We start from the raw sequence: 24,821 nt of genomic DNA, 5'->3' as shown, positions 1-24,821 counted from the left end.
TGCACCAGAGCTTATTATATACCTTTTTCAATGCTTTGGGTATTACGTAAATGCTAAAATTCTAAAACCTATAGTAAAGCAAAGACCCAGGTTTTATTCTACAGTAGTTTTGCCAGTAGGTCTCATCCTTACTAACTTACCTTTTAAGATGAAGAACAATGTAACCAAGTGGGAAGAAAAAGAGCCAATATGAAGAAATTGTCATTGTTTTGAAATCTGCTTCTTTTCCTTTCCTGTATTTCTGTGCAAGAAGAGAATCATCTCTGACCTTGTGAAAGGCAAATACCATGTGTTGGTATTTTATTACATAATTATTATATTATATGACAATATAATCATTGGTTGGTACTCATTTGGCAAGGACTTGAAATTCCCTGCTTAAGATCCTCCACCTATTTTTTACAGCTGGGTTCCCCAACCCCTGGATCACCAACCAGTACCAGTCCGTGGCCTGTCAGGAATTGGGCTTGCACAGCAGGAGGTGAGCAGCTGGTGAGTGAGCAAAGTTTCATCTGTATTGACAGCTGCTCCCCATCACTTGCATACATTACCGCCTGAGCTCCACCTCCTGTCAGATCCGCAGCAGCATTAGATTCTCATAGGAGCAAGAACCGTATCGTGAACTGCTTGTGTGAGGGATCTAGGTTATGCTCTCCTTATGAGAATCTAATGCCTGATGATTGGTCACTGTCTCCCATCACCCCCACATGGGACTGTCTAGTTGCAGGAAAACAAGCCCAAGGCTCTTGCTGATTCTACCTTATAATGAATTGTATAATTCTTTTGTTATATATTGCAATATAACAATAATAGAAATGAAGTGCACAATAAATGCAATGCGCTTTAATCATCCCCAAACCATCCCCAACTCCACCCGTCCACGTCTTCCACAAAACTGGTCCCTGGTGCCAAAAAAGGTTGGGGACCACTGTTTACCAGAATACATAGTGTGGGTTTATAAATTCCCCATCTTTGCAGCACATCCTTTATTTCTGGCTTGCATGGGACTTGAAAGCCTAAAACAAACTAAATGCTAAGAAAAATTGTTTTTAAAATTATGACAAATTTTTTTTATTTCAGATATATAGATCTGCAGTCCAGAACTATGAATTTTTTTCAGTTGAGTAGTCTGTTTGCCAAAAAATAAATAAATAAATAAATAAAAACTTGCCTATGTTTCTTCTCGTACATTTTATTTAGGATTTGCCCTTAGACATTATTTAGTGCTTTTCTGACATTGTAGGGAAAGTGAGAATAACTGAAACACTAGTTTCTTAAAATTTCTGTTAAAATTGGTTAAAGGCCATAGAACCTTTTTTTTTTTTTTTAAGTTAAGCATGTTATTGAGAGAGGTATCCTATAAGAAGTAAGGGGCAGGTAAAGATTTTAGAGATGTGTAGTCCAGTATATTAATTAGAGGGGACTACCTATTTCTAATCCGGAATTACTCATCTTTTCTGATATATCTGTTAAAGTACTCTTAGCATATTTTAAGAAAATTGGCATTTTAAAGTATAGTCTTTGATGGTAGAAATGTGAGGTTGACAAAAATCATGTCCTCTTATATGTATGAATTTAGTCTTCTTTATACAATTCTTCCTATGATGGAATCTAAAACACAAATGTCTTCAAAACTTTTAGTCTACTTTGGTTACATGTGTTTATTAGCTTATTGTTCACCTTATAGATTAATGGCAAAAAAAAGTATAAATTTTAATATTTCTACCTTTCTGGCTTGATGAGGTCTACAGCATTAATTTCTGACTGGTTAATGCAAACTGGGATTCCTGTTGTCCTAAGAAAATCTGGGAAGTTAAATCAGTAACACAAACACATCTTTTGATTTATTTCAGGACCACATAAACCCATTTTGAATTATTCAACCATTGCTCAACATCTTGAGTATGTGTAATTAAGAGGTGACTATAACTGGAATGTTCTTAAGACTTTAAGTTGATTATAAAATTTTGTGCTTAATGTTGGCAATAATAAAAACAAAACAAAAACTTTTATTTTAAAACACAGTCTTGCTCTGTCACCCGGGCTGGAATGCAGGGAAGTCATCATACTTCATTACAGCCTGAATATCCCAGGCTCAAGCAGTCCTCCCACCTCAACCTCCTGAGTAGTTGGGACTACAGGCACATGCCATCATGCTTGGCTAATTTTTTTTTTAGTAGAGACAATGTCTCTCCATGTTGCCCAGGCTGGTCTTAAACTTCTGGACTCAAGTGATCCTCCTGCCTCAGCTTCCCAAAATACTGGCATTATAGGCAAGAGCCACCACACCTGGCCAAAAAATAATTCTGAAACAGCAGGGAGGAAGGTGGTTTCTTCTCAGGAATTCTAGATTTTAGTTGAGCATGTAAAGGGATCGGTTGACTTACTAACCACTTAGGATCGCACAGTAAGAGAATTTAGTTAAAGGGTAGCCAGCACGGGAATGGGCCTGGGAAGAGGAAGGGCAGTTTGTGTTAATGTGCGTGGGTCCAAGATAAAAATGTTGGGTAACAGAGTTTTGCCTAATGCATTGTTGCTAAAAGGGATGAAGGGCATCAGGATCTACAGGAGATGGAAAAAGTAGTGACTGGATAGTACTGGGAAAAACTAGAATCGGATCAAGGCACTGGAAGGCAGAATTACTAGGTAGAATGTTTGCTGCTATTTAAGTTTCTGTATAAATACCAAGTACAACGTTTCACTTGGGTGGTCAAGGTGCTATGGCTGTGACGACTCCTGAGAGTGAGTTTTCTAGTAAAAAAAAAAAAAAAATCTCCAAATGCACAGAATAGTCTCAGGCCTTCTCAAATTTGCAAAGAACAGGTCCACAAGACCTAAATTGCAGTAGTGTAACCTGATACTTAACATTTTTTGCTTTCCTGCTAGAACATTCCTGGGACCTAAGTCCGGAGACTGGGAACTGAACCACGCATTTCCTTTAGATTGTGCAAGTTGTGAAGGTTGATGTTATTAGCTTGGTTACTATTTGGAGTCTTAGCTCATAGTGTGTCTTTATGGCTTTCTGCCTCACTGGTCCCTCTTCCCAAAAGGCTTTAGAATGTGTTCACCATCATGAGCTGACTAACAATTTCTAAATTCCTGCTCAGAAACACAGCAAGGGGAATGCAGTCAAGCACAAAGGGCTTAAATGACCAGGTAAGGCTGGGCTGGATGAATAAAGAGGAATGTCCTATGAGTGTGACTGTGTAGTTTTACAGTATCCTGTTTCAACGGTTAACATTTGACTTGTGGCCTTGTAGACAGTGTATTAATATCAGATCTTCTTTTTCAGAACTGTTTTAATCATGGACAAACAAAGTAAGTTATTTTAAATGTTTACTTTCCTCCCTATAATGTTAATCTGTTGGTAACTTGTTATTTGTCATAATGTTTTATTCAGCGTCTGAAAGTATATAATTTGCTTTCTGTTGTTTATGCTCCAGAATACAATGTCTAGTTCAGTATTTTGACTATAGAGAAGATGTACAACAATACCACTACCACCAGGTTCTTCATTAAAAATAAGAAAACCTTTTGGAAAGCTAAGAAATGCTAGATTTATTGGGAAATAAGTTCTGTAACATATATTCAAACCAGAACAATATTCTCTTTTCTCTATGTATTTTCTATCTATAAAGATTATTCAGTCATGCTAATTAACAGATAATAAGATTTCAGTTCATTGTAATAAACTCCTCAGATATACACTTCGACATATATTTCATCACAGACACATGTTTGTATGTTTAAATAAATACCAGTTATTATGTTCTGGCTTTTTTTCTCAAGAAAATTCTAAGTAAGATGGATATTTATCAAGCAAGTAATAAAAACTTTGTCTTATTAAGATATTAAGGTTCTGAAGAGGGACACCACTACAGAGGGAAAATTATGTTCAAAATTCCTACTACATAGGGAAAATTAAATTCAAAAATTAAATCCTGTTTTTCTAAAATGCTTTTCTTTATTCTCTCTTTCATCTTTGTTGAGGTAACAAAAAAATATTTATCTATTGCTACAGTGTCAGCCTTATTAAATATATGAAATAATCTCTAGGACTAGACTCCTCACTTTTCCCATGTGAAGTTTTATGGTTTTCTTTTTACTTACAAAACTCAAAGCTTTTTAAATATAAATTTATATAGAATTACACTGTTTTATTTGCCACAAGCTTTAAGTTGATTCCACTGAATTTGCAAAAATTTATCTCGTCATGGTCATAGTCAACTTTTAACTTTTCAGTTTTGTATATATAATTGTATGTATATATGAATGCATTTGCCTAAATAGAAATAAAATGTGTATATGTGTGTGAATAAATGTGTATATATGTATATATACATACATGTAGACATAAAAATAAAATATCTTTAAGACAATGCGATAGACTTGTACTATTTATAAGCCATTTTAAGTTGCATTTCAAAAATGCAAAAATGAAACCATAGTTAGCATGCTCTTTGTTCTACTTGAACACCTGCCCATTCACTCATTCTCCTTGTATGAATTCCCCCTGGAATGCCTGAAATCAGAATCATTGCTTTGGTACCAAAAGCCCAGAGATTGTGAGCTCATGATTTCTTGAGTCTGTCTGCTCCTGGATATGTGTATGTGTGTGTGTGTTCTATGTTCTAGTATTCAAACAATGTTGCTTATTAAGAGGTATCACAATGTGACATACCTGTCAAGGATAGATCTTTATTTCACACTTGGAGAGTATTTTCCTGAAATCTTTTCTGAGTCTGATGCTGTTGTTTCCAACTTAAGTTTGGAGTAGGGGCTGCAGGCAGGGCCTTATTAGCTAGAGAACTAGGGAGTTAGGTCAGTCACTTAATGCTGAGAAATAGAAGAAAATGAATGGGAAAGAATGATGGGGAGTTTCAGAGATTTGTAATGACTCAGATCACAGGGTATGTTGCAGTGTTTTTCCAGGGAAAAGCCTTCATGTGTTTTTTGTTGTTGTTTTGTGTTTGTTTGTTTGTTTATTTATTTATTTGAGACGGAGTCTCTCTCTGTCGTCACCCAGGCTGGAGTGCAGTGGCACCATCTCAGCTCACTGCAAGCTCCGCCTCCCGGGTTTAAGTGATTCTTCTGCCTCAGCCTCCTGAGTTGCTGGGACTACACGCATATGCCACCATGCCTGGCAAATGTTTGCATTTTTAGTAGAAATGGGGTTTTATTATGTTGGCCAGGCTAGTCCTGAACGAGAAGGAAAGCAGTTTTTTTTGCCTGATTTTACACAATCACCATGCACTGCATTCTGCTGAAGTCATGATGAAGCCATTTATGAAGGAGAAAGGCCGGGGCAGGGGGTGAGGAGAACAATCCAATCTTCCTGATAAAACCACATGATTAGCAAGTTGAGTGGTCTTTGAAAGTTCATAATAGAGACACATACAAAAAAAATGTTACAGTGAAAGTTTGACCTATATGTTCTTCCATATTGATGCCATGCCTCCATGATTCTAAAAAAATATTTTGAATTTACAGTTAGTAATTCATAAGGAAACAGATAAGGAGATAAGTGTAGTGTCTGCTATACCTTAAGCTGTATGAAAGCAGAGCCATTTTAGCCACAGAGCCTAATTCAAGGGTGACACAGGACATGCTCAGTAAATATTTAGAGGCTGGCTGTGGTAGGTAACTGAATGACTAGATGGACATGAATATTAATATTTAGGAGGCTGAACCATTTGTGCATATATTAAGGTTACTCAAGCCTTCTTAGCAAGTAACAAAGTTTAATATGCTAGTGTATTATAATTAAACATTATGGCTTTTGTGGGTCAAAAAGAGTCATATTTGGGGAATTTCATATGGTTCAACTTTATTGGTATAGTTCCAGAGTAAGCATAAAATATATAAATACTGAAGTATATTCATTATTTTAAATATTTAAAATAATAATTCTTATAGCAGTGACGATAGATATCTTTAAAATCATCCATAATTCTACCATCCTCACATCCCATTAATTTCATTTATCTCTTTCTTCGTAGTCTATATGTAATTTTAAAGCTATCTTTATTTTATTGTCAACAAAACATGGAACTGAACATTCATCAGGGATGTTTCAAAAACTGGTGATTCAGCCCCAGTAACTTAGCTGTCTCATTTTATCTAAAGGAAAATTTGTTTGAAACAAATTTGCTAATCGCAAATTAGCTCTGATAATAGGCATAGCTTATGTTAAGTGAAAATTTTACTTCCCCTATTTCAATATAGCATAAGACCACACAAGTGACAATTATCTGAGTACAATACATTGTTTCTTTCTAATATGTATTTTATTTAATCAGACATCTATTTACCTCTCCTTGAATTGCAGACACACAGATGAATGCTTCTCACCCTGAAACAAACTTGCCAGTTGGGTATCCTCCTCAGTATCCACCGACAGCGTTCCAAGGTAAAGTAGTTGATTAAAGAAGAAAAATGAAAGTTAATCAATCAGTCTCTCTTGAGAGAGAGAGAATTGTGCATTTGTTTTTATTTTAGTTGCTCTTTTTTTAAAACTATATTAATGAAATTTTGGCAGCCTAGTTGTTCTTGATTATTTTTATTTGGCTATACATTTTCCATAGAAGTAATTTTTATTTATAGAGGACAGTAAAGGTATAAAGAAAGCTAGTAAAAACAGCATTAGGTTTAAATTTAGCAAATGAAATACAAGACTGCACATCCAAAACACAAATGTTAAGTAAAATATTTTATTGATCCTCCATCTGTTCTGAAAATTATGATCATTTAATCACATTTAGGAAATTTATTTCTGATAAATTGAGTCATGTAGCTTGGCATGTGTTCAGTGAGAGTCACATCAAAATGATAAGACTGCTTAAAACTGGAAGTAATAGAAATTCAGTTACGTGGGAATAATTCTCATTTTAATTTTATAATATATATGAAAGCTTTATTTATTTATTTATTTTTTTTTTTTGAGACGGAGTCTCGCTCTGTCACCCAGGCTGGAGTGCAGTGGCCGGATCTCAGCTCACTGCAAGCTCCGCCTCCCGGGTTTACGCCATTCTCCGGCCTCAGCCTCCCGAGTAGCTGGGACTACAGGCGCCCGCCACCTCGCCCGGCTAGTTTTTTGTATTTCTTAATAGAGACGGGGTTTCACCGTGTTAGCCAGGATGGTCTCGATCTCCTGACCTCGTGATCCGCCCGTCTCGGCCTCCCAAAGTGCTGGGATTACAGGCTTGAGCCACCGCGCCCGGCCGAAAGCTTTATTTTTGTATATATACTGATTCAGCCCTGTATTTCTAAGAAAAATAATTGAGTCATTTGACTACGTATGCAATTGAGTACATTTTTTCTTTTCAACCAATGCCTGAAAGAATTCAGAGATTTTCATTTAGGCAAATGCAGTTATCCAAAATACTAGAACTTTAAAAATAGCAAAGGCCATAGCATGTCCAGATTTACAAGCAGGCAGGCTACCCAGATCTTGAAAGAGCATCCTGGGGATTTAGGATCAAAGGGAATGTGGGTTGGATAGAAGGATGTACCCATTGTATGCTCTTCCCTGAGTAAACAAATGTGCTTAGGAGCTGAATGTCATGTTTAATTGCCTAGCAAGAAACCTCCCTGCGTCCCGGATCTCATCCAGATGTTTGCAACTAAAAGAATATGAGCTAGATAAGCTCAAAGACTCTCAGGTGGTGGCTCATGGGAACCATGCCTGCACTGAAGTATCATCACCCAGAACCACTTCAAAATAGTAGTGCCAGGGCACTATTCCAGAAAAATTAAATCATAGCTTCTGGTGGTGGAACTTAAGGAATAGTAATCTTTTAACACCCGAAGTCATTCTAATGTGAAGCCAGGGTTGAGAGCCTCTGCTCCAAATTCTTACAGGGTTGCTGTTTGGAAAATCATTAGTAAGTCTATAATAGTCATCCAAGGCACTTAAGAGAATTACGTAATCCACCCTATCACTAAATTAAAAGTGGATATACATAAATAATACAGTTCAGATATAATCAGACTTGAGAGTTTGCTGATATATATATATCACTCTACAGCTTTATTTTGTTTCTCAAGTCCAGGATTACATATAGCACAAGTCTTAAGATAACAATGATGCTAACAGTAAGGATAATTTAAAATTGAGAGCTTACCATGCTTTAGTTATTGTTTTAAATGTGGAATTAATGTGGATTAATACATTTAATTCTCAGAATACTCTTATGAGGTAAATATTGTTAGTTATCCCCATTGTGTATGTGGGAAAGCTGAGGCATAGGGAGTTTGGATCAGACTTCAGGTTCTGCCTGCTTTAAAAAAAAAAAAAAAATGTATAGGTAAATGTGCTGGTAAACTAGGTTCTGCCTTCTTTACTGATACTTATGTGGTAGTCTTAAACAAGTTGCAGTACCTCGAAGCCTCAGTGTTCCTATCTATAAATGAGGGTGATATTTTCAATGTAGGTTGCTTTGTAGAGTAAATGAGAGTATATGTAAAACACTGAGCACAATGCTTGCAAATAAGAAATGACAAGTATTTGCTAACATATTTAAAATATTTTAAATCAATTAGTCTTTACATAAATGATACTAGTATTCAAATTTCAGGTAATTCTTTATGCTTAATTCATTCATTTGATGAGTAATCAATCATATTTTCAGAGTCTGGGGGAAATTATGATGATGTTAAAAATGTGAGAAATTAAATCACATCTCCACATACCCACTGGTCTGCCTATGGTCTGGGTTCCGTGCTGACGCCAGTGATCTTTAAAAATGTAAATCTGCTCATATTACAGAGAGTGTATAACCCCTATTTTATTAGTGTCCTATTACTTTTAGGATAAAGGGTAACACTAAACCCAGGATGGCCTTTTCCATGCTCTCTCTTTAACCTCCTCTTGAGCCTGGCTTGCTGCTATTCAGCTAGACAGGCTATTTTTCAGATTTTTAAAGGCCTATGTTAGTTATTGTCCCAGGACTTTGCTCTGAAATGTTCTTTCTATGACTCTGGCCTCCTGAACTCCTGTGCATCCTTCAGATCTCAGCGTAAAGGTGACCCCTCAGGGCAGCTGTTCCTACTCCTTCCCTTTTTCTCTTCCCATCTCAATAGCGACCTTTGACATCTCTAGTCATAAAACCGTGGTCTCTTACTTGAAAGCATTTATCTCTTATTCTAATTAATCAATTAATTACTCTGGTATTATAGCTCCCTAGAATAAGTGGGGATTTAAAGTTGTCTCTCTCATTAAACAATGATGGACAGGGATTGCATCTGTGTCTTCCATTGTAAATTCTAATACTTTTCTACTCCTGAAAATTTTGTAAGATATAAATAAGACCATGGAACTCATTCTTCTGCTCAGAATCCTCCAGTACTTGCCAATCATAATTGGAACCAAATCCAGACTCCTTACTAAGGCCTCCTTTGATGAACAGCTTCCTATTGCTTTGCTAACAGCATGTCAGATTCATTACAAAGTCAGAGGTATTCTATTTGCCTTTCTTTCCTCCTGAAGCATTTCTCACTAGATCTTCATATAAAGCTTTTCTCATCTTTTAGACTTTGATGGAAATTATATTTACCTAAAGTAACTGCCTCATGCCCTGCCCTCCCTGACATACATTCTTCTCCATCACATTCATATGAATTTTTTTTGTTCTAAATGTGTTTTCTTTCTCTCAGAAGTTGACTGTAAGCTCTCTGACAGCAGGATGCCTCCTTGAGATTTGTGTCCTCATATTCTACAACATAGCCAGTCACATTATGGATCATTTGTAAATATTCATTCATCATAAAGGAATAAATTATAAAAACTTTATTTATGATGCATTATTGTGAGGTTTAATCTGTTTTTCTAAGCCTTATTTTTTAAAGGCAAATGAATTTTGTCATAAATGTTCCATTTAAAAGAATGTATACATTTCCTATTCTAAGTATTGCATTTTGCATAGGCTTTAATGTTAAAATATTGAGAAACACAGTCCTTTGAAATTATATTCCACTGCTATGGAATTTTGTGGACCATCCAAACAGGCATATAAATCTTCATTGTAATCACATATTCATAGAGAATATGAAGTACACTTACTCTTATTAAATTTCTGCCTCTACTCTGCCTCTTACAATTTTTTCCCATCCTTGTTTCTCAAATTATATTTTCCAGAGACCAAAGGATCTTAAATTGTGAAATTTAAATTTCTAACCTAAATATTACAATGAAATTTTCTTTTAATGAAGAAGGACTTAGGAAAGCAATACATTATGGATTAAAACATAATGCAAAGGATTAACTCAAGCAGGTATCTGGAATGTACTGAAAGAAATGACATGCTTTCACCTTCAACAGTGGCACTATAATATTTTGGGCTGGATAATTCTTCATTGTTAGGGAGCTGTTCTGAGTCTTTGAAGATGTGTAGCAGTAGCCCTGGCCGCCACCCACCAGATGCAGTATTATCTTCCCCTCCAGTTGTGACCAAAAAGAGTCTGCAAATCTTGTCAAATATCCCTGGCAGAGAGGGGGCAAAACTACCCCCAGTTCTATACATACATTATAAGTCATTTGCTAGAATTTCAGAATTATCATTTTTCACAAGGTACTTTGGCCCTAGAAATGCTGACTCAAAGCCATTATTTTGGGCCTTCTACCAATGCCATGTCTGTTTCCCTTGAGGCTTGCCAGAATCTTTATGTAGGTGACTGTAGATCATGGTTATTTACTTTCATTTTCTCAGATATTAAAGCATATTTTCCATCTGAGTTTTGAATGGTAAGGGTAAGGCTATTCACTGCCTGCTATCCTCAAAACAGAAGTGGATATGCAACCACAGATATTTCATTGAAAAATCTCAGAAAGATAAAAGCATATCTTAAACATCACAGATACAGATTTCTATGCTGAAATGTCAACTTATAGATAGATGGCGTAACCCTAAAATGGTTGATGATTCCATCTTTGGTGCAGTTATAAATCATTTCACTTGTTTGTATTTCAGGACCTCCAGGATATAATGGCTACCCTGGGCCCCAGGTTGGCTACCCACCCCCACCAGCTGGCCATTCAGGTCCTGGCCCAGCTGGCTTTCCTGTCCCAAATCAGCCAATGTATAATCAGCCAGTATATAATCAGCCAGGTGGAGCTGCAGGGATACCATGGATGCCAGCACCACCGCCTCCATTAAACTGTCCACCTGGATTAGAATATTTAAGTCAGGTAATTTCAAAGACACAAAATACTCATAAAAAACAGAACTGTGCTTCCAGCTTGCTTAACCAGATTAACAAATGAATAATTCACCAAAGTCTGAAATGGCAAAACTATATATTCTGCTAAGAGATTACTCTCATTCTTTTAGGTCAGGTTCAGTTTTAAAGCAAAACACAAATGCCTTAGAAAATTGTACTTTCTGTGATCTTAAATACAATCTATGATAATGGCCAATAACAAACATTTAATTAACACTGTTTTCCTGTCTTTGTTGTATGCCTGATACATGTATTAACTCATTTAATCCTTATAGAAAGTCTATGATGTATAGGTGCTACAGTTATCTCCATTTTTCAAAAGAAGAAACTGAGGTCCAGAGAAGTTATATAGCTCCCTCTGGGGTGAGAACCTAAAGAGTTGAGACTGTTTTTTTAATCCCCAAACTTTGGTACTGAGCAAAGTGCTCTTTAATCTCAATACTGAATAATTGCTTTATAATTTGAAATAAAATTTAAATTAAGTTTATTTTTGAGTTTCAATAAGTGGCACCAAACAAGGGGTTAATATTTTATGTGTAATACAACTCACCTTTTTATTGTAACTAATAAAACTGCATTTTTATGATGCTGCTTTTGTTCTTTGGAAGACCCAATTTTATAAATGCCATTAATAAAGGAGTAAAAAGTCCTGGATTTTGTTGCACTGAATTATAATTAATCTCAGCAATAAGAGGTTTAACATTTATTTGGTGTTAAAAATCAGGTAGATCAAATAGAAACAAGAAACTCCGTGTGTCCAGCCAGTTTTCATTTCATAAATCACTTCTTTCTTGCACTATCTTTAGTAACTTAATTTCCCACAATGCACTTAAGTGGCACAATCATAGGAATTTTGGGTCATTATTGTATTATGCAAGAAATACACAGAAATAGATATTTTAAAAATCAGGGTCTCATAAAATACATAAAGGATGTTATCACATATGACAAAGGCTGATATTAAGTATGCTTAATACAAATTTGAAACTTGTAAAAAAATCTCTTTGATGGCTAAAGAAGTTATCAATATTTCTTGAGCCTCCTCAAGAAGGAAGACTGTTTTCTACTTTTCAAATTGTTTTTGACACATAATAATTGTGCATATTTATAGAGTACAGTGTGGCATTTTAATGCCCATGTACTATGTGTAATGAAAAATAAGGATAGTTAGCATACTTATCACTTTCAATATTTATCATTTCTTAGTGTCGAAAACATTCCAGATCCTCTCGAAAATATACAATAAATTGTTAATTATAGTCAACCTACATAGCTGTGGAACACTAGAATTTATTCCTCCTATCTAAATGTAATTTTGTATTCATTAACCAACTTGTCTTTATAACTCTCCTCTCTACCCTTCACAGTTTCTAGTAACCAGTATTCTACTATCTACTTTTTTTTGTTGTTTGGATGGAGTCTTGCCCTGTTGCCCAGGCTGGAGTGCAGTGGCGCCATCTCAGCTCACTGCAAGCTCCGCCTCCCAGGTTCAAGCGATTCTCCTGCCTCAGCCTCCCAAGTACCTGGGCTACAAGCGCGCCCCACCACACCCAGCTCGTTTTTGTATTTTTAGTAGAGACGGAGTCTCACCATATTGGTCAGGCTGGTCTCGAACTGCTGACCTTGTGATCCGCCTGCCTTGGCCTCCCAAAATGCTGGGATTACAGGCGTGAACCACCGTGCCCAGCCTCTACTCTCTACTTCTAAGAAATCAATTTTTTTAAGCTTCCACTTATGTGTGAGAACATTCAGTATTTTTCTTTCCGTGCCTGGCTTATTTCACTTAACATAATATGTCCCTGGCCGGTCGCGGTGGCTCAAGCCTGTAATCCCAGCACTTTGGGAGGCCAGGATGGGCGGATCACGAGGTCAGTAGATCGAGACCATCCTGGCTAACCGGGTGAAACCCCATCTCTACTAAAAAGTACAAAAAAACTAGCCAGGCGTGGTGGCGGGCGCCTGCAGTCCCAGCTACTCGGGAGGCTGAGGCAGGAGAATGGCGTGAACCCGGGAACCCGGGAGGCGGAGCTTGCAGTAAGCTGAGATCCGGCCGCTGTACTCCAGCCCAGGCGACAGAGTGAGACTCCGTCTCAAAAAAATAAATAAATAAATAATAGTAATAATAATAATAATATGTCCCTTAGGCTCATCCATGTTGCTGCCAGTGATAGGATTTCATTCATTTTTATGGCTGAGTTTTATTCCATTGTGTGTATCAAGAATGAATTTTTCTTTATTCATTTATCTATTGAACACTTAGGTTGATTCTATATGTTGACTGTTAATGCTGCAATAAGCATGAGATTGCAGATACCTCTTTGACATATTGATTTCCTGTCCTTTAAAATTTTTGTTCTGAAAATTTCGAAAAATTTGAAAAAATACCTTTTTTAAAAAAACAGTAGTGGGATTGCTGAATCATATGGTGGCTGTAATTTTAGTTTTTGAGGAACCTCTTCACTGTTCTCCATAATGGCTGCTCTGATTTACTTTCCCACCAACAGATTTCCCCTTCTCCACATTTTTACCATTATTTGTTATTTTTTTGTCTTTTTGATAATAGTCATTTTAACTGGACAAAGATAATATCTCATTGTGGTTTGGATTTCATTTCTCTGGTGATTAGTGATGTTGAGCATTTTTTCATAAACTTACTGGCCATTTATATCTATGTATGTATGTATGTATGTATGTATTTATTTATTTATTTATTGAGACGAAGTCTCGCTCTTGTTGCCCAGGCTGGAGTGCAATAGCACAATCTCGGCTCGCTGCAACCTCTGCCTCCTGGGTTCAAGTGATTCTCCTGCTTGAGCCTCCCATGTAGCTGGGACTACAGACGCCTGCCACCACACCCAGCTCATTTTTTGTATTTTTAATAGAGACAGGGTTTCACCATGTCAGCCAGGATGGTCTCGATCTCCTGACCTCGTGATCTGCCCACTTTGGCCTCCCAAAATGCTGGGATTACAGGCATGAGCCACCTCAATTTACTAATTGTTAAAGATACTCCAGTGTAAATCAATTATATTTGACCTGAATTTTTCCACATTAATAATGAACACAATAAATCTTTTATTAATTAAAAATATTAACTTCAGTTTTATACTAAAAAGTAATATAAGCTATTAAATATTGATAACTGATTACATGTACTTTAAAAAATATAAATACATGAATTTTAATTTGGTTAGCTTATAAAAACCTTCATTTGACATATACTTACCACTCATTTTTTTTTTTCCTGTGACAGATAGATCAGATACTGATTCATCAGCAGATTGAACTTCTGGAAGGTATGTATTCATTGTTTTAATCCTGTTTCTATACAGAGTAGAAGTTTATGCAGGTAAAGGCACATAAACCTCCACAAATATAACACTCTCACTTATATGGGACAGTTAAGCCGGTTATTTACAGTAATAAACATCAGCAATCCGTTTCTAAAATTTAGGAATCAAAAGGTAAAATGCTATTATGTTGGGCACCTGCCCTCAGGATATTGACACTAAGTTAGAAGAAAAATAATCAAAACCCTTATTTTGCTCCTGTCTTCATACATCACTTTTTTTCTGACTTCTGCCACTTAAGCTATTTTCTCCGTAATTGTGATCAGCTTAAGAATGGCACAGAGCCACATTCTAAAGTAAGTTATCTTTTTTATTCGGATGAGGAAGTTTGGGAAAATTATCATTTGTGCCCACAGTTTCTCTTGGGAGTTAAGATGAATGCTATAAAACCTTTGTATACCAGGTCGGATGCAGGACACTGCAGTGTTGGAGGATGCTGACCAACTAGCCTGCAGGCTTGGCTTCATAGAAGAGCACTCCTGCTCCTGCTGAATGGCCTGGCATTTCCTTGGGTCCAGGGCTCCTTAGGTGCAGGAATAAACTTAGGAAGCCAGTAATGTTTTATAATGACTGCCAGGGGAAGAAGACCCCGGGTAGATTTATGAACCATAGTGTTTTCCTTCTAGATATAAAAGGTTTAGTAAAAACTCTGCCAGTTTTTAGGAATATGTCTGTTAAATTCGTTTTCACCTGTCTCCAAAGTTTCTTTCCACTGGTAAAAATTAGAACATGGATTGTATAAGCAAAATAATGGATTTGGCTAAAATATACAATTGTCATCTATTACATTGAAGTTATTTATAAAGCACAATATTAGATATTTATAATTTACTTGATTTTTTTTTTTAGTGTATGTAAACAAAGCTTTCTCTGGAAGACAGCTTTGTATTCTGAATTTTTTATGTTTTATAGTATATATTAATAAGGCTATAAAATCCAAACAGACATATAACCAAACATTACACAGCACACTATTGATCTTTTTTTGTAGGTTTATGGGCTTTATAGATATTGTTAAATAATGTGTTAATTATGAAATAGAAAGTTCCAAATCTAATAGTTTTTAATTATGCTTATTTTTCAAAAAAGAAATGTCTCAAGGTTTTTTTGTTTCTTTTTCTCCAAAATTGAAAGTCTATGTTATTTTTTCGTGAGTGATATAAAAAAGACGAAGATTACTCAGTGTTTTAGAATCTGAGCATAAAATAGGCACTTACTTTTTTTCTCAGTTCAAAACACAGAAGACAATAAAGACATAAACAATTTGTATTTTTAAGTAAATGAAAAGAAACTTAAAGGTTATGTAAAGCAATGTTGTTTTACAAATAAGCTGGAGATTTTTGAGATTAAGCTACTTAATGAAACAATTAATTAGATAATAAATGCCCTCTCAAAATCAGCTTAACTTTTTTCTCATTAAACATTTGACTATTTCAAATGTTGATATCAGAAGTGGTTCTTATAAATGCAGAGTACAGGGTCTGTCTGTGTCCCACCAAGGACTCTTAAAGGCATTCATAGTGCTAAGACTTGTGAAGGCCATCTTTCTCTGACTCAGAGTCTTTCCACATAGGCATTGTAGAGTGACTTTTCCTCCATATATTTATTTTAATCACTCATTATTGTAGTCAGGCTTCTGACATCCATGACCCCAGTTACTGAGGGCTATGTACAAGTGGAACAGTTATTGCTCCTTTCTGGCTTTAAATACGGAGAGGTTTCTTTCCAGTGTGTGGTTAGATATGGAAAGCCCTTGATACAAAAGCATGTGAGCGTCAGCATTTTGCAGCCATCTGTTTCACTCATGAAGAGATTAGCCCAGCTAAGGTGCAGATTCCCATGGTCTAGATATTCTGTGAGTTGAAGTGTTGGTTGCCAAACACTCTTTGTCTAATACCCACCTCCCACTTCTGAACAACTACTGCTGAGTTGAATAAGGATGCCCTGGGTCCACTGTGACATTCTAATTCACCTTTCATTTTTCACTCCCTCGGTTTTTATGCACGTACATTGCCTTCTTTCAAAAGCATTGCAAAATATAAGACAAGTATGGTTTATGAGACAGTCTCAAACCGATTGATTTAATATAAAATTTCATAGCACATAAACAGCAATCCTCTTATATTCCCCTCCACATTACACAAAAACTATCATGCATTAGTGGACATTTTATCTATGCACCTAGCACCACTGTGCCCACCCACAGCATTGTCCCAACCCTCAGCAGAAAAGTCTCTCTTCTGACAGACATTTATGGAATTAGGAAAATATAACTTGTTTCCTGTGTCTCACATAAGGACTTAATTTCTCTATACATTGGTAATCTCTCCTCCTCCTTTTTTTTGCCATTTTTCTCTGCCTGGATCATCTATGAACATCATGTCTTCTCCTTCTCCTTATGCCACTTGGAGTATCATCTAAAACTGGCATAGCTAGATATTATATCATCTTTGGATAAATTCAATATTTTTAACATAGAGGTGATTATGATTTCGTCTTTTATGTTTTTAGTTTTAACAGGTTTTGAAACTAATAACAAATATGAAATTAAGAACAGCTTTGGACAGAGGGTTTACTTTGCAGCAGAAGATACTGATTGCTGTACCCGAAATTGCTGTGGGCCATCTAGACCTTTTACCCTGAGGATTATTGATAATATGGGTCGAGAAGTCATAACTCTGGAGAGACCACTAAGATGTAACAGCTGCTGTTGTCCCTGCTGCCTTCAGGAGGTCGGTGAGCAATTACCAGGGCATTTTGTAAAGTAGTTCAGCAAGAATTTCTACCCTGTCATTGAACCTTTCATCAAACATAGGCATTACGATTATTACATTTACATATATTATTTTGCCTTGTAGATAGAAATCCAAGCTCCTCCTGGTGTACCAGTAGGTTATGTTATTCAGACCTGGCACCCATGTCTACCAAAGTTTACAATTCAAAATGAGAAAAGAGAGGATGTACTAAAAATAAGTGGTCCATGTGTTGTGTGCAGCTGTTGTGGAGATGTTGATTTTGAGGTAAGAGATGTCATAATGTTTGTAAGATTTGCTTTCCTAATAGAAGAATGTAATTTTGCAGGATATTATAAATGCATTAAATAAGTATTGTGTGCCAATGTCTCAACAGCAAGATAATTTGCTCATATATTTAACTTTGGTCAGAATGATAGTTATCACTCTTGATTAAAAGTCACTGTTGGTCATGATAAATGGAAAAAAGAGAAGCAGACCTATGTAGTCAAATAAAAATAAGCAAATCATCTAACACTTAAATGTGGTGGTTTCTGTGTGATGACACTGTATATTATCCATTTTAAACAGAATGTTAACCTTGTCATCTAAGTCTGATTGCCAAAGCATATGGATCCTTCTTAAATCTGAAATATCAGCTGCCAGTGCTCAAGGCCATGTTCAGAATGTCTGACATCTTTGAATTCCTACTAGAAACCCAATTATGCAAAGATAGTTTTGAGAAAATTAGTATAATATATACTACCCAATTATGCTTCTCTGTGTTCTCTGCTTTTCCCTATATTAAATTAGGTCACTGGAAGCTGCAACATATTAATATTTGTATATTTACTGTAATATATTGTAGAATTTCATTGCAGTAGTTCTTCAACAACAGATGGTCTACTTTTACAATCCAAATTTTTTCATTGCAAATGTTTAAAAATCAGAAGGTTTTATGACTTAATCTTGATTTCTTGTTTCTCTTGGAAAATCAGAAAACTGGGTTAACTGGTCCCACCTTTCCACAGAAAGGGCAAAAATCTACTAAAGATGTGTGGGGCTGCCCCTTGTAATAATGACATGGGAACTCTATCACTGTCTCCACCCCTTACTGAGGTTTTTCAATATCCAGTGTCATTCCTTTACATGATCTGTCTGCCTTCTTTAATCATATGGTATTTGATTCCTCTGTCAGACCTCAGCTATGTAAAGATGAATCCTTTTCCCTCATTGACTTAATAATCTAATGACAGAGATTTGCAGTTCTAAGGAGGAGGTGATGTAGAAACTTTAAAAAGGCTCTTATAAAGGGATTGTATAGTGTGTGTATGTATATGTGTGCATAATATGCATGTATAAAATTTTATATAGGGGTATGCATAATAGCAGTTCTTCATGTAAGGGATGGAATCTCTATCCTACATCCAGAGAAGTGAAAAGTAATTTCTCATTCAAGGAACAATATTGACAGAAGTTTGGCTGGCATATATTTTACTTTTAGTAAATAAATGTAAACACTGGAAAAGCATTGTGTAATCCTTATATTTGATACTAAAGAATTTATGTTTCATGTAGCAGCCTTCCTTGATGGATACCTTGAAGCATCCATTCCATGTAATAAATTAACTTTTCTTCTATTTATCCAGAATGATGATATCAAGGTACTCTCATGGAAAGAATTGAGAAATAGTCACTTGAAGAATTTTCCGTAGGGTTGACAATGGAAACTGTGACACCTCAAAGCAGAAATTATTGGTATGAGGGACCACTAAGGAACAGGAAATCCACCAGGGTGCCACTGGGCATGGAAACTTGGAATAATAAAAGAGATAAAATCCTGTTCCACAGCAGGGGCAGGAGTCATTCTAAAACAGAGAATAACTCAAGAGGCATTTTATCGGTGTACTATGTGGAACTAATTCATGGATTTGATGTCAATTGAGGATGAAAAAAATTTTGGAGATAAACTTGATGTGTTATTATTCTGATATTACATTGGCCAAGTTAAGAATCTTGGAGGAAAAACACTTGATTTGTGTCCTCTTGACCATTATGATAGTCTGCTTTTTAAAAAGTAAGGTATCAAATACTAATACACATCTAGGTCAGGGACCAGCAAAATGTAATCAATGGGCTCTAGTTGATTATATAAAATATATATGGGAAGTTAATGACTTGAATTACAGTCATGTTGGATTTTAGTTATGTAGAGGAAAAGAATGGAGAGTTTTCAGCAAACAGATAGTAATTGAATCTCTAAGAAGGTTATCTCAATGGTGAGTAAGAGAGAGCCTAGTAGACCTTTTATCCAATATAGATAATAAGAGAGTCTGTCTCCTTCAAGGACTCTTGGTAGGGGAAAAATATGGCCACACGAAACTGACATACCAAGTCACTTCTGTCTATGAGCTTGAATTCCTGCCACTGTTGTGTTTCAGGAATCTCAAAATACAGAAATTGATCCTGAGTGGTAATAAATTCTATATGGTCAACTACAGCCCACAGATTTTTTTTCCTGCCCTCTCAACTAGATTTTCATTAGTATTCAATAAATATGTTTTTAAAAAGCAGGCAATCATAATGGTCAAGAGTATAGACACTGGAGCCAGATACCCAGGTTTGAAACCCATCTTCATAACACTTACCTGTGTGACTTTCAACAAATTCTTTCACTTCTCTTTGCTTTAGTTTTTTTACATGAAAATTGGGTGTAATAACAGTAAATAAATAAATAATTAGCAAGTAAATAAAATAGCTTACCAGCAACTATTAATATACTCACGATACACTTATATTTCTTTGCTACATAACTAGATCCTATATACTGTCGTTATATTTCAGTATTTTGCATTTATATTTGCATTGTGAGATGAATCTATGGTTTTCTTTTTAGAATGATTTACCAATTAGTATTACGTTTATGGATTTAAAAGTTTAACATTATACAATACCAATTTATTATTTCCAAATGTTGAAATTTTATTACAGTAATTTTCTATTCCAAAATGTCTACAATTTAGCTAAAAATTATCTAGTCCTGATAATTTATTGGTTGAAGATCATTATTTGCATTTCTTATCCTTGCCATAAAAAAATGTATTCTCTACTTCTTTAAATTTCTTGCTGTAGTAATCAAAAAGGGCAAATGTTAATATCTTTGTATAGTGTTAGGTTTACAGTGGCTAGTAAGTTGTCAGCTGCATTTTTCATTTTTTTTAAATTTCAGAATTAAAAAATAAACCAGAGTTTTCATTACTAGCTTCAAATGCTTCAATGACAGCTATTAGCAGAAAAATACTAACATGTACAAGAAAGGATTTGTATTCATTTATTTTTCCACAGTAGTATTTCATTACACATAATCCCTAAAACTCAGCCGCTTGCAACAAGCGTTTATGCTCATGCTTAGGGGTGTGCAGGTCAACTGTATTTCAGTGGATGTATTTAAGTAGTGATTTGGGCTGCATGTTAACCTCAGTCTGCTCCAGGTATGTTTGTTCTGTGGCTGTAGCAGCAGCAGCTACCTGAGTCATGCTTTTCTAGTGGCTTGTCACTGAAGATCATAAGCCAGGCCAAAGCACTTAGCCCAGTTTAAGGACACTACTCATGTCATATCTGCTAACATCCATTGTTCAAACAAGTAACATGGCCAAGCCTAATTATGAAGGAACAGGAAGTATACTGGCCATACAGAAGGTAAGGGAATGAAATGAATATTTGATGAACAGTATTATGCTATCAGTTTCATATTAGATGTTTATTTCTGGTATTTTACAAACTCTCCACTTGTACTAAAATAAAGTGAGTCAAGTGTTTTTAGATTCCCCACATATATTTAGCTGAAAAGGACACTCCTCTGTTAAACACAACTATAGATGCGCCTAGTTTTGTGAATTTCAGCTACATTCAGTCCCCACCTGCCCTCCTAGAGGAGTTGCCTTAGTCTGAGCACAGTCCATTCAACCCTATATGATGGCCCTGGGCTTTCCTCAGGCAGAATTGTGAAATTAGAAAATTGCTACTTTGGAGCTCATTTGTTTATACACTCTTCGTCTTTTATTATTCACACCCCACTAGTTACCCACTGTTACTTCAGCCCTTGTCGTGAGGCATTTCATCAAGTTACTTACTGGTATTTGCCTTTACTCCAAACTGCTGATCTTTTCTAGGCGCTTAGCATTTCATGTTTGGTAACTCACAGTGGGTGGTAATAAGCCTTTTCATCATATTTAACCTTTCGGTCTGTGTAAACTGTGCTTCTCCTAAAGCAGAAGTCTAATAGGAATTTTGTTCATTACCTTCCTGATGGCTTCTAGAAATGTCATCACATAAACATTTCATATTTATACCTTTTTTTGCCTAAATTTTATTTTGGGTCAATTCAAATAATTTATTAATGTCTATTAATATAAAATAGAAATTGTTAAATATTTCAGAAAAACTACTTTCATATAATTTCTCTATATAATGAAACAGTTTTTTTCATATATCTATAAATAGATACCGGAGCCTCTAGTTATCTAATGAGGGTTACATGTTCATGGTTACATATGGTACATAATTTTAATACCATATTTGTTTCATCTTCAAATTTGAAAGTACTTTTGCTATAAGTTTCCTAAAAATATGTAATACTTTTTTTTCAATTTAGATTAAATCTCTTGATGAACAGTGTGTGGTTGGCAAAATTTCCAAGCACTGGACTGGAATTTTGAGAGAGGCATTTACAGATGCTGATAACTTTGGAATCCAGTTCCCTTTAGACCTTGATGTTAAAATGAAAGCTGTAATGATTGGTGCCTGTTTCCTCATTGTAAGTTTGTTCTTATTAATCTTGATTATAGATGCTTTCTCTATATGCTTTCTACTAATCATTCTGAAATGATTCAGTAAAGTGTATATTTCAAAATGACTTTTTAAAATTTATAGATTTTTAAATCAGGATTCCCATTTAATCCTAGCTCTGAAATTCTATTTGATCCTGACACTCTGGGGTGACTAGTTTCTGTCTGAAGAGTCTATGAATATTCACATGGCAAGAGAGGGACTAAGGAGGCGTACTGAGGAGAGATTTTAGTCTCCCCTTAAATCAGCCATCTCCTACATGCTTTGAAGAAATTGAAAGCGGGCATATGTGGAAAAAATTTAGTGAAACAAGGAAACTTGACCATGACTCATAGTAATTAAATTAAACCATCTAATATAGGAGTATGAACTACAGTAAGAGTGTGCATTCACTCAAGTGTGTAGACCTAACTACCAAATTACAGGAGATAATCGGATATACCAGTGATTCTGAAATTGCCTTCACATTAGAATCACTTAGGGACCTTTAAAAACTGTAAGTACTAGTCCATACCTCAGTTCAACTGAGTCAAACTTCGAAGTTCGTATAGTGCTCCAGGTGGTTCCAATATGCAGCCACAGATGAGAATTATGGGGATAGAGAAAAAGTCACATTTAGAGAAAATAACCGGAAGATTAATTAAATTCATACAGGTATCAATACATGAATAGAATTATAAAATTTATTATTAAAATGGAAAGCTAAAGGTAGAACTTATATAACTATAGAGCTTTTCTGTGTTTATTACATTTAATTTTTTTAACAGATATGTTACTGTGTTTCACTAGATCCCTTAGTATTTCTGCATCTGATCATTGATCTCTGTTTTGTTGCTGAAAATTCATTTGTATATTTTTGTTTTTATCTAGGATTTCATGTTTTTTGAAAGCACTGGCAGCCAGGAACAAAAATCAGGAGTGTGGTAGTGGATTAGTGAAAGTCTCCTCAGGAAATCTGAAGTCCGTAAATTGATTGAGACTATCTAAACTCATACCTGTGTGAATTAAGCTGTAATGCCTGTAGCTCTGGTTGTATACTTTTGCTTTTCAAATTATAGTTTATCTTCTGTATAACTGATTTATAAAGGTTTTTGTACATTTTTTAATACTCATTGTGAATTTGAGAAAAAGGGCATCTGAGTTTTTGCATTTATTAATGAAACTTCCTATAAAAAACTGCTTTGAATTATGATCTCTGATCCACTGTCCATTTTACTACCGAATATTAACTAAGGCCTTATTAATTTTTATATAAATTATATTTTAAATCTAGTTACAATTTATTTCATGCATAATAGCTAATGTTATTTTGCAAATGCCATATATTCAAAAAAGTTCAAAGATAATTTTCTTTACTGTTATGTTCAAATAATATTCAATATGTATATTATCTTTAAAAAGTTAAATGTATTTTTTTAATCTTCAAGAAATCATGCTACACTTAACTTCTCCTAGAAGCTAAGCTGTACCATAAATGATACATTCATGTTCACAAGATATTAAATTACCAGTTTTTAAATTATTGTTAAATAAAGAACAAAATAAAGAACAAAATGATTCTTGTCCAAAGAAAGGCACATTTTAAACACTCCTTCACTCTAAAACTCGTACTATTATAAATTTTGAAAGTTAATATTTATATATGAAATGTATAGCTTTTATACTCTATCCTTTCTAGAAAATGGTAATTTTCAGATGTTAATTAAATATAATATTATATATATATATATATTCACAGAAAATAAACCTAAATAATGATCTATTAGATTCAAATATTTGAAATAAAAACTTGATTTTTTTGTATATTTGACTTTTGTTTTTAAACAAAATGTGTTCAGATGGTATTTTGAACACTCATTCAGTTAAATGATGGTACATTTGAAGCAGGATATTTCCCTGACCCCTTCCTGGGACTCGAGAAGGGGTGTCTTGTTTACTCAGCCTGCCACTCTCAACTCCTCCTGGGAGGGAGTGCGCAGGCAAACAAGGCAGGAACTGGAGTGCACAAGCACTGGAACTGGCTGACCGCTTTGGCACGGGCAAGAGCAAACTCCGTGCACGCCCTGTGGTAGCAACCAGGTGCGGTTGCCTGCGATTCCTGAAGCCCCAGAAGGTGTGTTACGGTGCTCTTTTAGCTCTGCAGTCTGTGGACAGCTTAAGTGTTAACAGCTCCGTGAGCCCTTTGTCTTGTCACGTGGGACAGCTGCCCTCCACCAGCAAGGGCAAAGGGCGAGTGTTAGTGCCTTTTATATCTGCACTCATGGCTCCCAGGCTCTTGTCCGGCGTCCAGGAAAAATGTGGTCACAAAAACAACTGAAGGATGGTAAATGCGGGGATTTTATTGCTGAGGAAAGTGACTCTCAGTGGAAAAGGGAGCTGAAAAGGGGACAGTGGGGTAGGTGATCTTCCCCTGAAGTCTAGCCATCTCCAGCTGGATTCTTCTCTGAAGTTACACTGTCAAGCTATCCCTCTGAAGTCAAGCTGCTTCTCTCCAATGTCCAGCCATAGTCTCCACTCCTCTCTGACTGAGTCTGGGGTCTTTGTAGGCACAGGATTGCGGGCAGGGAGAGCCATGGGCAGTTTAGGAAAAGGCAACATTCAAGGAGAAAAACATGGATATAAATTCTCACTTTGGGCCAGGGTTTCAGGCATTTCAGCTTGGAGGTAGAGTTTT

The 24,821-nt window shown here is 35.7% G+C and overlaps 1 protein-coding gene across 14 annotated transcripts in view; it reads left to right on the top strand.

The window, feature by feature from the left end:
* Positions 1–23,950, top strand: part of PLSCR1 (phospholipid scramblase 1) — a 28,799-nt gene extending 4,849 nt beyond the window's left edge. Inside the window, exons 2-11 of one of the 14 annotated variants that reach the window (XM_045386814.3) lie at positions 406–481; positions 3,108–3,156; positions 3,293–3,318; positions 6,329–6,409; positions 10,968–11,185; positions 14,471–14,513; positions 17,079–17,299; positions 17,426–17,587; positions 21,954–22,115; positions 23,018–23,950. In XM_045386814.3, the coding sequence (XP_045242749.2) occupies positions 3,149–3,156; positions 3,293–3,318; positions 6,329–6,409; positions 10,968–11,185; positions 14,471–14,513; positions 17,079–17,299; positions 17,426–17,587; positions 21,954–22,115; positions 23,018–23,074 (978 nt within the window). In that variant the 5' untranslated portion in view covers positions 406–481; positions 3,108–3,148 and the 3' untranslated portion in view covers positions 23,075–23,950. Of the gene's footprint in view, positions 1–405; positions 493–3,050; positions 3,157–3,292; positions 3,319–6,328; positions 6,410–10,967; positions 11,186–14,470; positions 14,514–17,078; positions 17,300–17,425; positions 17,588–21,953; positions 22,116–23,017 lie in introns of all 14 variants that reach the window. The other 13 variants (XM_065540079.2, XM_045386812.3, XM_045386813.3 and 10 more) reach the window with 13 other exon arrangements.
* The last annotated feature ends 871 nt before the right edge of the window (positions 23,951–24,821 follow it).

The sequence above is a fragment of the Macaca fascicularis genome, chromosome 2, assembly GCF_037993035.2.
Source record: "Macaca fascicularis isolate 582-1 chromosome 2, T2T-MFA8v1.1".
NCBI classification, from domain to species: domain Eukaryota; kingdom Metazoa; phylum Chordata; class Mammalia; order Primates; family Cercopithecidae; genus Macaca; species Macaca fascicularis.
Note: the sequence above shows the minus strand (reverse complement) of the source record. Positions and strands in the feature narration are given on the sequence as shown.